At 46.2% G+C, this 13,327-nt stretch overlaps 5 protein-coding genes across 5 annotated transcripts; 2 read left to right on the forward strand and 3 right to left on the reverse strand.

The window, feature by feature from the left end:
• Window positions 1-379: 379 nt before the first annotated feature.
• BP5553_01149 (uncharacterized protein) lies at window positions 380-1,228 on the forward strand (the record flags this gene model as incomplete). Its single annotated transcript, XM_032009772.1, has 1 exon — window positions 380-1,228. The coding sequence occupies one exon, from the start codon at window positions 380-382 to the stop codon at window positions 1,226-1,228; it is 849 nt and encodes a 282-aa protein (XP_031873826.1).
• Window positions 1,229-1,457: 229 nt separating this feature from the next.
• On the reverse strand, window positions 1,458-2,066 carry BP5553_01150 (uncharacterized protein; the record flags this gene model as incomplete). The annotated part of the gene is made up of 3 exons (XM_032009773.1): window positions 1,458-1,555; window positions 1,621-1,882; window positions 1,938-2,066. The coding sequence occupies 3 exons, from the start codon at window positions 2,064-2,066 to the stop codon at window positions 1,458-1,460; spliced, it is 489 nt and encodes a 162-aa protein (XP_031873827.1).
• Window positions 2,067-3,893: 1,827 nt separating this feature from the next.
• On the forward strand, window positions 3,894-6,116 carry BP5553_01151 (uncharacterized protein; the record flags this gene model as incomplete). Its single annotated transcript, XM_032009774.1, has 1 exon — window positions 3,894-6,116. One exon carries the CDS (start codon window positions 3,894-3,896, stop codon window positions 6,114-6,116), a length of 2,223 nt encoding a protein of 740 aa, XP_031873828.1.
• A 2,742-nt stretch (window positions 6,117-8,858) lies between these two features.
• Window positions 8,859-11,513, reverse strand: BP5553_01152 (uncharacterized protein; the record flags this gene model as incomplete). The annotated part of the gene is made up of 6 exons (XM_032009775.1): window positions 8,859-10,225; window positions 10,274-10,593; window positions 10,651-10,757; window positions 10,806-11,057; window positions 11,104-11,314; window positions 11,371-11,513. The coding sequence occupies 6 exons, from the start codon at window positions 11,511-11,513 to the stop codon at window positions 8,859-8,861; spliced, it is 2,400 nt and encodes a 799-aa protein (XP_031873829.1).
• A 799-nt stretch (window positions 11,514-12,312) lies between these two features.
• BP5553_01153 (putative pirin) lies at window positions 12,313-13,195 on the reverse strand (the record flags this gene model as incomplete). The annotated part of the gene is made up of 3 exons (XM_032009776.1): window positions 12,313-12,359; window positions 12,414-12,960; window positions 13,127-13,195. 3 exons carry the CDS (start codon window positions 13,193-13,195, stop codon window positions 12,313-12,315), a joined length of 663 nt encoding a protein of 220 aa, XP_031873830.1.
• Between the last annotated feature and the right edge of the window lie 132 nt (window positions 13,196-13,327).

A 13,327-nucleotide genomic window follows, 5' to 3' on the forward strand; every position in this document is an offset into this window, starting at 1 on the left:
GAACGTGGAGTGAGACCCGGCAGCCATTTCCGGCCCGCTCCTACCTTAGTTGGAGGCGACTGGAGAAAACATGGAGAAAAGCGACACTCATTTGATTCGGTGCTGGAGAGAACGTGGAGTGAGACCCGGCAGCCATTTCCAGCCCGCTGCTACGCTTAGTTGAATAATTATGTAGCCCCGGTAACTGGAGTATAGAAAGTTCGCTTTCGGTTAGGCTCTTGCCTCCCCTGCCCATTGACATTATACTTGCTTTAACAAACGCGAGCTTTATGAGTGCTAGTAGCACTTAGTACGTTATATGATAAGGGAGTCGGACAACTCTTTACAACTACACTTTGAAATCCAACGCCTTCAAGACCACCTCATCATATGCCGAAGTATGGAATTACAACGGATTCTCAATGACCGCGATATCCCACCTCGACTCGGCACCCCGTCCACGATATCAACCTCGAATCGATTGTCTAAAGAAACACTAAGAATACAAACCACCAACAACACCAATGAACCGTGGGCACCACCCACGGCTGCGATTTCTCAAGACACAATTAGAACCCCCGATAAGGGAAGACGAGCAGAAGTGAACTCCTCTTCCTACACAATTCAGATTGGTGTACGACTAGGAGGCAGTCTAGTGGATAAGGAGAAGCGTGCACGCGCAGCACAGGCGTGTACAAGATGGCGCAGTAAGAAGAAACAGCTGCTCGACAAGTCCAAATTGGAAGAGAACCGGGTCAGAGAATTAGGTTCTCGAATGGAGATGTCAGGTACGATCGGATTCGCTACAAACGTACAACAGCGGCCATCGAACACGACGGCTTCAAGTCGCAACAACAGACCAGAAGAGGATATCCCGACTACACCAGCTCTCAGCATCGCTAGTTACAAAATAAATCTACCTTCCGAAGAGAAACAGTTCATATTTTACTGTTTTGTTGATAGAGGAATGTCTTATGCCAACACCCTCCGTTCGTATAAGGAACGGTTTGGTAATCAAATGTCCTTGTACCGGTTGCAAGTATCGCTTGCTCAGTATATCCAGGAAGTTCCTCAGCTAAAGAGGTCAGGGATACGAGAATTCCGTTCAGGGGGATGGAGAATAGAACGTGCAACTAGATTGAAACTTCGGCTGATTGATATTGCACCTAGTGAGGCTTTGCACTTTGAATGGGTAGTTGATGGGGATAAGGATATCATTCGTCGCCGGTATCAAACAACCTTAGTATAGATACTTTAGTAGGAATAATTCTTCGCTGATATTACTATCTGCAGCCCCCTCTCCTTAGCTAGAGTATGCAATAGATCTCGTGAAATAGACCGGAATTAAACTGATAGCGTGCTTTACCGCTATACTTGGTCGCCGGCCAAAATGCTCTCGGCATAGCTCAGGGCGAGGCATAAACGACTTAGCCAGCACAAGTAGTAAGATCCACAGGTAGAACCTAGAAACGGGTGCTCTATTGATCGACATCTGTGGCGGCAGCGGAGACGGTATCGGCGGGCTGGGAGGACGAAGCCGATTCGGTAGGCGTAGCCGTCGAATCTGCAGGTGATCCTAGAGAGGTTAGCTACTACTGTACGAGAGAGATGATTGTGACTGCTGAGTCTATGCCTACATACCTCCGCTACTATTGACCAGGGCATGGAGGGCCGATTTAACATGCCATGCGCTCATACCATGAATATATATCCAACTCTTGTTATTACCAACAGCGTCCTGCATCCACCCGCCATCGCGAGTATGCTCGAAGAATTCGGCAGCGAAGACACGATCTAACTGGCTTGTACGATAACGCTTCTGCACTGCACTTAGGTCCTTAAATTGTTTTGGCGATAACCCTTCTCGTTCTAATTGCTCCCGAATAAATGTATTTCGAGCTTGCTAAACCAAGGTCAGACTAAATAATTATATTGGTAACTTAGTTGTTATATCGTACGAGAAAATTCTTCCATACAATATCCTGTCCGATCCAATATTGCTGCCCTACCGACGCATTCATATAGTCTTGCACGGTGACACTTAATGTTCTCGGGGCAATAGAGATAGGTTTGGCTGGGGTAGACATGATTCATAGGGGCTTGGAGGGGCTTCCGGTTTGAATCCGTATGGGTAGTGTATGAGACAGTCTTTCGCACAACCTCAACATCCGAATAAAAATCGCTTGGTGCCTGACCTGCCGCCGCAATCATGTCGGGGCGCAGCGGGTGGGTCTCTATGGTGGTGCCCGTGCCGCCCGTGTGATCATGCCCGCGCTCGAGGCTAAATTAGGCTAGACCGGGATTCGTAAAATCACACCACCGGGGACTTTTCCGTCACGCCTGGTAGCTGCCACCTCGAGGCCGCCTATCACCTACCACCAATGTATGCTTGCTGGCCAACTCTCCTAACCGCGAGACCGCGAGACCTGGGGATTCCAGACTGGCAAGGGGTTGCTAGGCAATACGAAGGGGGCTGCGAAGGAATAATGTGTCATGGGGCCAATTAGCTACCCACCCACCCTAAGATCGGGTAACGAGTGCGTGGTGAGGATTCGGATGGCGCTGCAATAGATCCGTCTTTGGCGTCCGTATCCTTCGTTTTCTGTCACCCATCAATGTCCCCCGTTAATATGTTCTGCTCTTTCAAGCTCGGTGGTAGTCAACTCTCCTATTCATACCGCTTTTGCACACAACAAATCTCACCAAAGTCAACAGTACATTTCAATCCCCTTCGGACTAAACCGGTCACATTATCTCCGGTCAACAAATCTCATAATGCGAAATTCCCACGCCTGCATCGAGTTAGAGCCAGATCCCAAGTGGTATCTCGAGAAACGTTTATTATCAACCAATGAAGGCTCCTTGTAGATCCCTCTTGTTCCGCAACCTTTGACTTGTATCTGTGCATGAGACCGCCTAACGGGGGCTTGACGCGCGGGTTAAGTTGTCGAGGACGATAAAATGACAGTAGTTCTACAACCCAACCTACACCCATGGTAGAAAGGTTCCTATTGGATCTGTCTCTAAGCATGCCTGTCGCATCATCTGCGGAGGTAAACATGGTATCTCTGAAGTGCCAGCTATTATATCTCCCTCAACATATCCTTTTTCAGCACCATCTCCGTTTACGATATCTTTCGAACCATATGCATCTACGCCAACCGGAGCAGCTAGCACTTTGTTAACCGCGCGCATTACCCTATACCTTTGCACATTACCTTAGAGCTTCCGGTAAGCATCCCGAGCTAGTACTTGAAGTTAGCCTAATATGACGTGCAAACATAGCTATGAACGATGGTCGAACGAATCTTCAACTTCCACACAAACCTCCAAGAAAGCGGTCTTCTACGACTGGGATGAGAGAACAGCATTATAGCCGGAAGAAGCCTATGACAACAGACAGCCCTGGCCATATCGATCTGACGGCAGTACAGATTCACGAAGGCAACAAGTGGCTTAAGGGGTCGATCAGCCCTGAATATATCGAGGTAGAAACGACACACGAATCGGAAGACACGCTTCAGGAGATGATGGATCAGCTTGTACTTAATTTTCAAGTTAACAAGGAGGAAAAAATGAGAAAGGGTGTAGCGACCGGAGGATGGGTTCGGAATTACACCCAGTTAAAATGCGAGGGGTGTTCACAACGAGTTGCTTCGGAGGGTAAATGTGACAAGTGCAGCAAATGTCCGTTATGTCAGCAACGAGTGCTATTAGGTGGCAAATGCAGCAAGTGTACGAGGGAGGGATGTGAAAAATGGCTTCTCAAACTTCAGTTGGACCAAGACTTTTTATTGCCTGGCAATCTTTGAGTAATACAAACGCATCAGCGTCAAGTTATCCCTAGGTCTCAATAAATTCCGCTAGATACTTTGCCAATAAATCTACCTAATGTTACAAAAGCCAGATAATAGATGTATGTTCCAACTTCCTCTGCCCCAGTTGCTTTCAAGGTTAATTTAAGTCTGCCTTGGTTGAGTGGTTTGAGCAGGAGGTTGTTTGTTCAAAGTGATACATTCAAAGTTGTTAGTGTACTTCGTACTGCGCATAGAGTCTTGGGCGGCTCTGATTTGTGGGCGCAGGCTCCGGCGCAGGCTCCGGCGCAGGCCCCGGCGCAACTTGAAGCGCAGGCTCCGGCGGCTCGACGTGTCTTGGAAAGTCCTTCTGGTGTCCCAGCCAGCAACATCATTACTTCAATAATTGGTAGTATGTCTACATCTATCAGCTTCGAGGGCACACTCTGCGATATAGAGTCGAAATGGAATACCCATCTCAGCGAACATCCCCCAAAACAGAGCCGGTGGGTCGCATCACCTGGCGCATCCTCTGAGCCCCCACAAAGACAAAGACCCAAGCGCTCGGTTTTTGAGGAAACACAATGGGACGGACAGCGTCACTACCTGAAGCGCAAAGGCAAAGAAGATAAGCCTATTGTTTGTGTCCAGCACATGTGCAGATTAGTTTTGGAGGAATGGACTACATGTCGCGTTCTATATGGGCAAAGAATATTCGAGTCTTCCTTGCTAGAGCGCTATGATGGCGTTTTGAGGAGCGATATACGAACTATCTTAGGGTGGCTCCACGGGCATGAAAACGATACTGTACAACAAAATGAGGTCGTTCACTCTAATGCTATGTCTGTTTCAACCACTCGCCCACAATGTCCAACTCGGGAAGCGTTGCTCGAACAGCGAACCAACCAAAGCGCCATGGCTGTCCAGTTTTGGGGCGATCCTATCGCACAGCACGCACATATGTGGAACCACGACCTACCAGAATTTGTTAAACATGTTGAAGATATCCCATTCTCGAACACTCTATTATCTCTACAGTTTGATCACATCAAGGACTCCCTACGATTTGGACGACTACCAAAGATTCATATTCCACTCGGCCTGCCTCACGCCAGGTCTAGTTCATCGTTCGACGATTCCGATGTGGTTTTTGCAGATGAGTACCATGCAGCGAGAATTTTACGAGATAGTCGTTACTGTTTTACTGGTAAAATTCTGGTAATCAGGGATTTTTCGGATGTGTTGTCTCGGACAGCAATATCTCTCGAAGATATTATCAGTAGAATGTCGGAGCTTGTAGCTCAGGGAGTTGATGCGACTATTGACGTTCAGGATGTGAGCGTGGTGCGAAACAAAAGAGCTACAATCGCTCTTCCACTCTCCAAAATTCTCCCGGATTTAAAAGATATAGGGCCTCGCCTGACACAGACGACGCCGCCGCGAAACTTTCTCAATCTGGCTTCAAAGCCCAAATCTTTTACCGAACCTACTTGCTTAGCTGGCAAGAGGCCACTAGATATGGAAGTAGATCCTAATGATAGTTTTCATGGCAATTTCTTTTCCATCCTCGACGATCTTGTCACTCTCTTAAGATGCGTATCTACAGGGACTCTTGGGAAAACGACGACCCCGAACAATTCTCCTATCGACGTCGAGGAACGTCGAAATTTCCAGATTATGGGCCAAAGGTTTTCTGCTTCCCTTTGGCATAAGGATTCAATGGCCGTGGGTGCTTGGATTCGCTGCCTTTTTGGTATTAAGCTATGGCCTATTATACCTTCAATGTCGGAAAGCGATTGGTCCGATTTTTTAAATATGGGTGAGCACTGGACGCCACCCCAGAACCAAAGCGTACCGCTCGTTGTCCTACATCCTGGCGATACCTTGATCATGCTTCCAGGAAACCATAACGTGCATGCTCCTTTTACATTGGCGGATTGCGCCATGAACGGCGGGGTGTTCTGGGATGCGAGAAGGATGGTAGTAATCCTTGAACAGATTATAAAGGAGATTGAGTATCCGCGCATAACCAACGAGGAACTTCCACTTCAACTTGCTGGAGTTCTTTCCGCATTACACCTACGCATCTCAAATTTTCCCCACCAGTTCAATTCAAACGCTAAAGAACTATCTGACCTTGTTCAGAAAATATCACAGGCCCTTCACTGTGACTGTAAGAGCAAATGTGCCACAGAGGTCTACTGTCCTTGTAAACTACTAGGTCGACTATGCGGTGAAGCATGCCATCCCTACAGCTCGAAATGCGAAAATGGATCAGCTCGTCGGGAGATAGCGGGCTCTGCGATTAGAATACCCTTAAAAGGCAAAAGATCACCGAAATAAGGATCAAAGAAACGTTTATTGATTTCAGGTAAATGTATTTGTTTTGTTCTATAATGCCCAGCTAATATCTTTAGAACTTCTTCCTCCAACTCTCAGTCAATTCTTGAGCAACCAGCGCCAACAAGAACCCCCGATTCTCTTCCAACCCGATGCGTTACTACGGTAAACCTCCCAACCCCGACAAACATCCAGGGCACAGGTGATTTGCGGGGGTTGTAGTCTGGCCAAGTGCTGGGGGCGTGTTGGCTAGCGATGCAAAGGGCATTATTACTTTGTTATCGTGGTACTCGTCCTTCAACTTGATAAGTAAATCAGTCGGGTAGCGAACCATCTCTCGATTTGCATTGACACCTTCGTGTCTGAAGAATTTGCAGTCCACCTTTATTTCATAACCGTTCTTGAGGATCATGATATTGTCATCTGGCACTTATTCATTCAATTAAAAATCCTTGATAGCCATCTCCAGCCTTGCGATCGGGTTAGCAAGCAATTACCTAGAAGCAAGGGTCACTCACCACGAATTGTCTTGGTCGCAAAGCAATCAATCTTGGCCCTGCACACTCAAACGATCGAACGGATGCTAAGTCGGGAATATAGCAAGAATCCATCTGAAACCAAATGCCCTTTACAGGGAGCTTATTTAGGAGCCTACATTGCGATTTACGAATGTGTGGCGGGACATAGGAGAACTCTAGTCGCTGGAGGCCCTTGCAGCCATCGAGGAACTCGAGGGCTTCCTCAAAACCTCCCCACGACGGATGCGGCCACTGGATACGTAAGTCGGTCAATTTTGCTTGTGTTGTAGGCCGTAAATTCGACAGAAAAGAACCTAGAATGATACTAGTATCCCAGAACTCGAACTTGTGATCGCGATAAATGATATGTTCCGCCACCCTGCAAAACCGTTGGGAGACTAAAGGTACTGAGTACGCTTGGTAGAAACGAGGGCTCACTGGACAAAAGCCAATGTTGATTGTTTCCTTGCGATCAAGTAAAAACCGGAGTATCATGTCCAAAATTTCCTCGGGGACACTGTCAAATGGACTCGTTTGAAGTCGATTAATCTCCATGATTAGATTTCATGGGATTAACTTGGGTGGCCTCGCATTTATTTTGTTTCTCTTATTGTTACTTAGTTGTCCACTTGCCGCCGAGACCGAAGAGCTATTAATAGCAGCGACCCTTCCTGTTAATACACATTTTCGCGTGCAGCCCCTTTGCTTGTGAATGCGGAACCCTAGGATTGGAAATTACAGTTGTCGACTTTCCGTTTCCCGGTTTCCTTATATGCGCATCCAGAATTCCGCGATTTCTCGAACTGCAAATCAAATTAAAACTCTTAAAATTTCTGAAATGCTTTATGTTTGGAGTGCTTTGCTCCAGAGCAAAAAATAATGAACTTTTCTAATCCCACAATGTGGTATTCAAGTAAGAGCCATGGAGAATCAATGATTGGGGAGTTAAATCTGTGGGTAAAGCAAGAAACTTCTCGCATTGAATCAATATCTGATCGCCAGGTTTTGAGGGAATTGAAGAACATTATGCGCGGCCGGAATTACTCGTGGAAGCACATCTCGGAGGCGTTACAGGATCGGCTTGATGATCGGCATCTAGTATTGGAACATATGGAGGCAGGTAACATTCTTTATGAATGGAATGTCCTCTGCGACGAGAAAGTAAACTGGCAATATTATAATCAGCCGTCGTTCAAGAGCTTTGCATTCAATCGGGATTGTTTGAGCAAGCTGAGAATAATTCCTACTCAGGCAGGTCTTGGTGTTGACGGTCATACTTCCACCCTATTGGCGCTTCCAATTTCTGACAGCTATCAGGACTGACATGGGCAACAACAAATGTCGACCAGACGTCTACGACAGCTAACTTTGCTGTTGATTACACAGTACATTCTTTGGAAGGAGAAAATGACCATGAAATCCAAGTCGGTTTGAAGGGGTGTTGGGGATATTTTTATGCGGAAGGCCCAGAGTTTCGTTTAGAATACATCCATGACAGAGTCGAAGATTGAATAGGCCAAGGATGGGGGCATAGATACTTGGAATAATTTCGACAGTAAATAACAGGTGCTATTCGTGTTACATCTATGGCATCGACATAAAATATTAAAGTTTCAACATTCTGCTATTGATCTAGTCAACTTATGGAAATTATAATAATGGTTCAGCTGAGCATTTAGTAGCTTTATCTCAGTTACCTTTAGACAAATAAGATAATGAGTATTGATTGTATTTCGAATCCCTTGTCGTCTAAAATCTTAGTTCCAAGTATAGAGCAATCTCAAGGGCAAGACCCGGGCTTCTTTTAGTATGAGCTCGAGAAGGCAAACTTATTCGAGCCGCGCGATAATGGCTCATATCCTGGCCGCTGCGGATAATCTAATTCAGGAATTTTGCGCAAGACTCAATGACTAGGCGCGTACGTGTAACTTACTATCGCTCATGGGTGGCACCACTGACAGAGTCGTGCCCGCGAGTCAAGATAGTTAACTACTTTGTTTAGGTTTCGCTTGCCGGTCTTGCATGAATAACTCTAATCTCTTCAAGGAATTCAGATTCTTTGGTGGCATAAGAAAAGATTTATACATGTTCATCTGCAGTTTCAAGTTGAGATTCAATTATCTTTTGCTTCTAATTCATTTTCACAAAAACTCCCCAGATACAAAGCACAATAACATTATTTTACAAGCTGCTCTAACGAGCCTTTGATCCATCTTAAATCTTCAAATTATGCGTCTTGTTGCCATCCTATGATTCCTTGCTGGTCGAGGTTTAGCAGTCGCGGATCAATACAAAGAGGGGGGTCCAAGCTATCAATCCTATGCCTAGAACTGTTAGAATCAATGCTGAGATCATGCACTTCCTTCATGTGACCATCAAGAGACTCTATGTTTGTAAAAGTCTTTGAGTGGCGCAATAAAGGTTCTGGCTCCTTTTCACGATGTACGCTGTTGTAATGGCGACGGTAATACGCGACGCATTTGAACGGCATTGAGAAACGTGGGCAGTCAGGATAATGGCATGTTAGACGATAGGTACCTGCTGCAGAATCATCTCGCATTCGGTGGCACAGTAAATGGCGAGCGAAGGCCGACTCGGAACGGAGAGGCTTCTTATTGCGTGGACAGTGCAGACGCGGGCACTTCAGATGAGAATCATCCGTTGTAGAGGCAGATTCTATTGAGAACTCATCTTCTCTCGAGGCGTTCTCCATAAAAGAGGAATCTTCTTTCAAGGCGTTTTGCGTGAAGGGGGAATATTCGATAAAGGAGTAATCCACTATCGAGACGTCTTCCCTTGAGGATTTATCCACTGCATGAGTCAGGAGGTGCTTGAAAAGAGATCTATGACCTGTGAGCCCTCTATTGTGGCGTGGGCACTTTTCGTAGGGGCATGGCAGAACAACCCCCAGATGATGTCGGTGCATGTGTGCGTCCAGAGCTCCAATTTCTGTAAAACTCTTTTTAGAGCGTACACAGCTATAGACCGGGCAAAAACGTTCAAAGTTCGCTGCAATTGGCTTGCCGTTGTGAACTAAAAATAACGCACGAAGACTGTAGAGTAACGCAAGTCGCTGCTTATTTGACGTATCCAACGGCGTAAACATGAACCGACACACCTCTGCACGCCAGGGAGGGAGGTCCCAGCCCGCATCTGCAGCCAACTCGGTCTCGGTATTATCGGGTTGGCTCTGTGAAGAGCGTTTGTTTTTAATAAATTTCTCCCGGTTTGCCCTACTTGCGGTCCTCCTAAGACGCGCTATAACAGTGTTTGCCCTCCTCTTAGCGTCGATAATAGCCGACTTACTTGAGCCATTGCTTTTAAGCTCCTCACACCGTTTGCGGCATTCGAGGTATTCCGGGTGTTGTAGGAGTTTATTATACTCTGCTGTGCCCTGTATTGATCTTGGAGCACCGGCGATGCGGTGCACTTCTAGGCCACGTAGTGCGTCAACCCGACTAGTTTGTACTAGTCGGTTATGGAATGCGCTCTGCATTTCGACACCTATATGTGTATGGCTATAGCTAAGTTGAAACGTCTTTGGGTTCTTGTGGCCTAGTATTAGGCCGATTTCTGCCACAGTTGCTCCGGAAGCTAAGATAAAGTTAATACTACTCGAAAGGTTATATTTGTTCCTCTTACCAACTAATCTATTCGCAGCCCCTCGTCTAAAGGTGTAGGCGGTAATTTTGCAGTCGTATCCAGCACGGTATCCAAGTTCACTTATATGGGATGCACAATTATTATATTGCCATACTGAAACCCCATCAGGTCCTCGGAAAAGAGGAGTGTCTAAAACCGTGGTTTTAAAGTTAATCTCTATAACTTTGCTGTCTATCGAGGAGGGGAAGAGGTCTTCTGGTCGGCAATCGAAAGCATTATGTTCGAATGCTACAGCGAGGAAAAACGTAACTGGGCAGAGATGAGGAAACTCGAGATCTTCCCAGAGAGTGAGTGAGATACTACAAGATATTAGTCTTATAGAGTTTATCCGAGGCCCTGCTGTTAAATTTACTTACTATTTATTGTCCTCCTCTCTGTCACCTTTCATTAAGTTGAATGTTATTGTGAGGCTCCTTAGTGGGGGTCCACCATTTTTATCCTGTGAAATACAGAATTTTAGATCCTATTCCTAGTTAGATAACGTATAATTTATATTAGATATATAACTAACCTTGTATAGTAGAGCTTCTGTACTATTCCTATATGCAGAACTCTCTACAACAGCACCCGGTCGAGCCACAGTATATACAAGAATCAGAACAAGTAAAGTAAGCTTAACCCGCTCAGATTCTCGTCTGAATATATACTGATCCTCTTCCCATAGGAAGCGAATTATACTCGTCAAATCCTCATCATCTATTACCAGCTTTTCACGGACTTTACTACTAAGCCCCAGCTCGGCTTTTAAGTCTTCAGCTATATACTATTATCCTATTAGTATTGTATTGATAATTGAAATGGAATCTTACATCTTTGACCTGCTTAATTTGGATCCGGGTGAATGTTATATTATTTATTCGCTTATATGCAGTTGCAAATCGAGTCACATACTCCCTGAGCGTGTGGAGGGAGAGTGTGTCATGTAGCATGCCGACCCGCTCGATTGCCATTGTTCGGAAAAAGGATTTCAACCAAGTCACATCAGGAACCAGATCCGGTTTTTCAATACGCGCTTTATAACTATAGTCTATATGAGTCTTTTGCTTCGCCTCACGAGGAGTTAACAAATCTCTTACTCGTTCCACGAATCAAGAATGAGATCGTATCCTCTCTGGGTTGGAGGAGCAACTTTCGCAGGGCCGCTTTTGATAAGACTGACCCTCTTAGCATCTTCTAAGAGCTCGCCCTTTGAAGCGCGAGTTCGTTGTCGACGAGGCATATTCAGGTCGCTTGTCAAGTGAAAGGTGAGAGCAATGGCGACTGTGTGCAACTGGGAGATAATTGAAAGAGCAAATGATTGTGCAAATAAGAGTACAAATAAAAGTACAGCTAAGAGGATTGGGAGTTTGCTGCAGCAGGTATGAGAGCAGTGGATTTGGGTGCAGCAGATATGGGTGCAGCGGGGATTTGGGTGAGAAAGCGGATGGAAAGGGGAATTAGAGAAATCAAATTGAACTTCAGATTTGAAGGGGGGGCCACCTCCGGGCCCCGTTTGGGAATGCGCGTTAACTTACACGGTGTGTAGTAGTATTGCGAAATTAAATACCAGAAAGCGAAAAAGCATCATTAGTTTAATTTTTATAAACCGAAAATACGAAGTCTGGTAGTCACAACGAGGGACACGCAAAGCCGCCTTGTGGAAAGCGAGAATCGGAAATCAGAAATCCGTAAAGCGGCGGGTCACACCCAAATAAATAGAAATAAGCGAAACACCAAAAATCTACAACAGCATCATTGGTTTAGTGGTAAAATCCATCGTTGCCATATAACGCAGTTATTCAAGCTCGATGGGCCCCGTGTTCGATTCACGGATGATGCAAGCTAGAGACAGATATCTTCTTTTGTCTTTCTTTTGTCTTTCTTTTGTCTTTCTTTTGAGCTCGTTGAAGCTTTGTTTTTTGGCCGTGGAGAAAGAACTTTTTTCAAACTCTGGACGCCCCACTAGAAGCGCCAATATCTAAGCGAGTCTGATAGTGGATAGAAATAGCGGGACTCAATCTGGCGTTGTAATCACTAGATTAGGTTCCAGTTTTTTTCCCGCCTGGAGCCTCGGAGCGAGAGCCTCCTTTTTTATATTGGTTTCTGTGGCTGAAAAATAAGCGAGGAAAGGCGTGCTTACTTAATCGACTATTCTCCTTGGCGCTCTCATCCACTTCGACGATCACCTCGTCTCCCTCCTGTTCAAATACGACATTATGGTACTGGTCCACGAAGGTCTTCTGCTTGCCGACTCCAAATGCCGCACGGCCACTTAAGATGTACGCAAAAGCGTTCCATCCTACAGGCAGCGGTTGTGTGATTTTTCCGCCTGGTTTGATCTCGATATCGAAAATCCAGACAGGTGTATATGCCAAATCCTTCACGCTGTCGATGCCATGGCTTTGGCCGCTGATAACTTTGACGTGGACCTTGCCCCCATCGACGTCAACTTGTGGTATCTCCTTCGCCCGCAAGTCCCGGTATCTGGGTTCGCACATCTTCAACTTTTGCGGCAAATCAACCCATAGCTGCAAACCTCTGTTTGCCTTGGCATTCTGATTCGGCATCTCCGCGTGGACAATTCCTCTCCCCGCTGTCATGAATTGTAGGTCTCCGGATTCGATGGTCCCGGCGTTGCCTGCGAAGTCCTCGTGGTCTACAGCGCCTTCGATCAAATACGTTATCGTCTCTATTTTGTATTAGTATAAGTCTTTATCAGATGAGCATCTATAACTTGCCCTGGCCCCTGTGTGGATGATCTGGAAACCCAGCGCCTGGTGCTATATTGAAATGATCGAGCATAAGGAATGGAGAGAAGTTGCGGAGCTGAGGGGTGCCGATTGAGCGACGCACTGTGGCGCCTGCTCCTTCCGACTGCTCAATTGCCAGAAAGGCTTTGCGGATTGCGCGTGGAATTGACATGTTGGGCGATTTCGGGGTGCCGTTTATTATACCAAGTGGGAGGAACGGTAGGCCTTTGAAGGGCGTGGTGTTGGTGGGGTCGACGTAGGTGGCGAGTGCTGCTAGGTGACTTGCGATTGTGTCTTTGTACAG

Source organism: Venustampulla echinocandica (assembly GCF_003357145.1).
Source record: "Venustampulla echinocandica strain BP 5553 chromosome Unknown scaffold_0, whole genome shotgun sequence".
NCBI lineage: Eukaryota > Fungi > Ascomycota > Leotiomycetes > Helotiales > Pleuroascaceae > Venustampulla > Venustampulla echinocandica.